Genomic DNA, 2,983 nt, shown 5'->3' on the forward strand with positions numbered 1-2,983 from the left:
TATATATATACACACACAAATAAAATCAAGGACACAATAAAAATGTTGGAACTGTTTGAATTTTAAATTTTCTACACTCTTTGATTTTATATTAATTGAAACATTTTTCTTAAAGTTTGATTTATTAGTAATTTATTTATTTTATTTATTTAAATTTGAAATCTAAAAACAAATATATTTATTATTTAATAAAAAATTGTGATTGGAATTATCTTTTTCGTCCTTATGGTTTGTTAAAAGTTGCGGATACTGTCCTTGTGGTTTCAAAATTTCACTTCTCATCCCTATAGTTTGTAAGTCATTTCTATTTTCATCTCTGAGGTCAAAACACTACTTTTAATTATAAAGGACTAAAATAGAAATAAATTATAAATCATAAGAACAAAAAAAACAATAAATTATATGGATGAATATTTTAATTTCAAAATCATAAATATGAAAATAGAAATTTTCAACAAACCATAAGAACTAAAAGCATAATTTACTCGTATTTTATATTTAATTTGAAGAATTATTTATATTATATAAGTTTATTATGATATTACGAGTAGTTTATTATTAATTTCAACATTAATAAAAGAAATAATTAAAAGTATACGTACATTTTTGTCAATTTCCTCTTCTAGCTGTTCAGTACCATACCTTGAATTTTTGGTGCATTCAAACACTGGGACCCATATAATAATATGTTTGTGAAAACATTGTCTATGATTCAACTCATATAATAATATTAACCTTTTACAATACTACATTAAGAAATACATTTAGAAAGTGGTACTAGCCAACAGTTTATTTGGAATTATATGCTTGTTGGGTAAAAATTTAATAATACAGAAACTGGTTTATTCAGTAAGTTTCTAGTGAAAATTTTATACAGAAAAAAAATCAAGTTTTTCTTTTTCTAAACCTTCATAGTCAAAAAACTGACTCATTCTATCTATGAAAAAAATCCTACAAAACAAAAAACTTTTCCTGATATCTATAAACAGATTCATCTATATAGACAACGTTGTACAAATAACACTTGTTTTATTTGAGGTCAAACAAAATGTGATTGATGAAATAAACGAATTTAATATGAGTTAGAGGTCGTTTACCAAACGCTTATCTGGGTAAGCGCTTATCAAGTTATATTATCTTATGAGATGAATATGATAAGGAGTAAGAATCTTACGCGGTAAGAGCGAGACAAGGACCAAGAGTCTTACCAGTAAGCGCTTACCGAGTAAATTGTTGTATACGATGCCGTTTTAGTAGACTAAAATCTTACCCGATAAGTAAACGATAGCATTAAATTTTACCGATAAATGCTTACCGGATAAGTGTTTGGTAAACGACCCCTTAGATTATTTTGAAAATGTTAGTGTCATAGATTAATCATCATTTGGTTAAATGAGATGGTTGAGAAATAAATCAATAATGGTTTTGACCCATGTGATTCTTACGAATTATTTATTATAAAAAAAATCTTCACGTGATTTTGGTCCTCCATACACAAAATTGTGGGTCCCCATTTGCCTTTGATAAGGGTAACTATGTGATTTTTTAATTATTTCACGTGGCATTTTTTAGAAAAAAACATAAAACCTTAATCTGTTGTAGAGGTTTTGAAAGTTTATGGGTGTGTTTTTTTCCGTCAACAAGATAATATAATACAATAACTATTGTTCATGAACATTCATATAGAGTTTTGTACAAATACTTTATAATTATTTATAGAACCAAGATTCTTGTTCATATCTTACATTTCCATATTCCAACCATTTATGTTAGGCACAAAGAATCCAACCTACTTGATCGGGTATGGGATTAATTCTGTAGACTAATAATATAACATGACACATGATGAACTTATTCCAAATGACCCATAAAAAAAAAACAAAATGGAACCATGGATTATGACCTTATTACCACACTCACGGACCCAAGGATAGATCTTGGAAACCTTTATTACTAGCTTCCATGGATGAAAGCCAACCAACTAGATGGATATGCTGTTTGGAACACCTTTTCCGGTCACACCGGATTCAGAATAAGGCTTCAGAAGCTGGTATGGAACCAATCCTGCACCACTTCGATTCCTCAAATTGTAGTCAGTGTTCCTCGAGTCTATAACGCCTTCAAGTTTCTCTAACTTCCCGCGGAACTCTTCAAATGCGGTGTTTATAGTCGAATCTGCCGCCCATGATGGTTCCATTTGTGCACCGATATACTCCTCTTCTGGTGAGTGACTTGATAAAACATCTAGAACTGACATAACTTGAGTCGCTTGAATTTGGGAAGGGAAACATTTCAATAACAGATCTTCGGGCCTCTTTAGGAATGTCTGCCATTCTTCGTCTGTTGGGTCTTCATTAGGCATTTTTGTTCTGGCAATGGTTGGCCTGTTGGGGAAATAACCAGCAAAGTCATATTGTCCAAAGTTAACAGCTGAATGGTGACCAGAAGTTACCCACATGATAGTTGAGACAATTCCAATTAAGTCTTCTTGGGTTTTAAGTTGTGGCCACCAGGGTTCATCCTTCTTATCTCCATGTCCAACATTGCAAATTTCTTCCCACCATGCTTTAAGTTCTACGTCGGATTCTACCAGATTAGCTTGTGGGTAGTAGTGGTTCACATAGGATGTAGCCCATYCTTTAATGGCATCCCAAAGGAGTAGACCGTCATTGGCATAAGGGTAATCCTCGATTGTTAGTTTCAATCCATGTGGTGCAGTTGGATCTTCGACAGCCATTCCCCTAAAATATAGAGATACAATACAAAGGTATTACTTCTATTGTCTTTATTATTGTTATTGTTCTTTCAGGATGAAACTCCAAGCATGTTAAAAAGGTTACCTGCTAATTAGGTCATTTGGAAGTGCTTCATGATCAAAGCGCCAAAGTTGATCATAGGCATCAGAGCAAAGTTGCATACAATATTTTCTAGGAGAGAATGATGACTCTATAATACCTTCGGCATTAATGAGAGCCAGTCGAGC

General features: G+C 32.1%; 1 protein-coding gene across 1 annotated transcript in view; it reads right to left on the minus strand.

The window, feature by feature from the left end:
- Positions 1 to 1,683: 1,683 nt before the first annotated feature.
- The window catches only part of LOC112520930 (linoleate 13S-lipoxygenase 2-1, chloroplastic-like), a 6,003-nt gene continuing 4,703 nt past the window's right edge, over positions 1,684 to 2,983 (minus strand). The window contains exons 6-7 of the mRNA XM_025129552.1: positions 2,841 to 2,980; positions 1,684 to 2,741 (exon numbers count right to left, since the gene is read on the minus strand). Of these exons, the coding sequence (XP_024985320.1) occupies positions 1,982 to 2,741; positions 2,841 to 2,980 (900 nt within the window). The 3' untranslated portion in view covers positions 1,684 to 1,981. The remainder of the gene's footprint in view (positions 2,742 to 2,840; positions 2,981 to 2,983) is intronic.

The sequence above is a fragment of the Cynara cardunculus genome (genome assembly GCF_001531365.2).
Source record: "Cynara cardunculus var. scolymus isolate 2C chromosome LG 11, CcrdV1, whole genome shotgun sequence".
Taxonomy (NCBI): domain Eukaryota; kingdom Viridiplantae; phylum Streptophyta; class Magnoliopsida; order Asterales; family Asteraceae; genus Cynara; species Cynara cardunculus.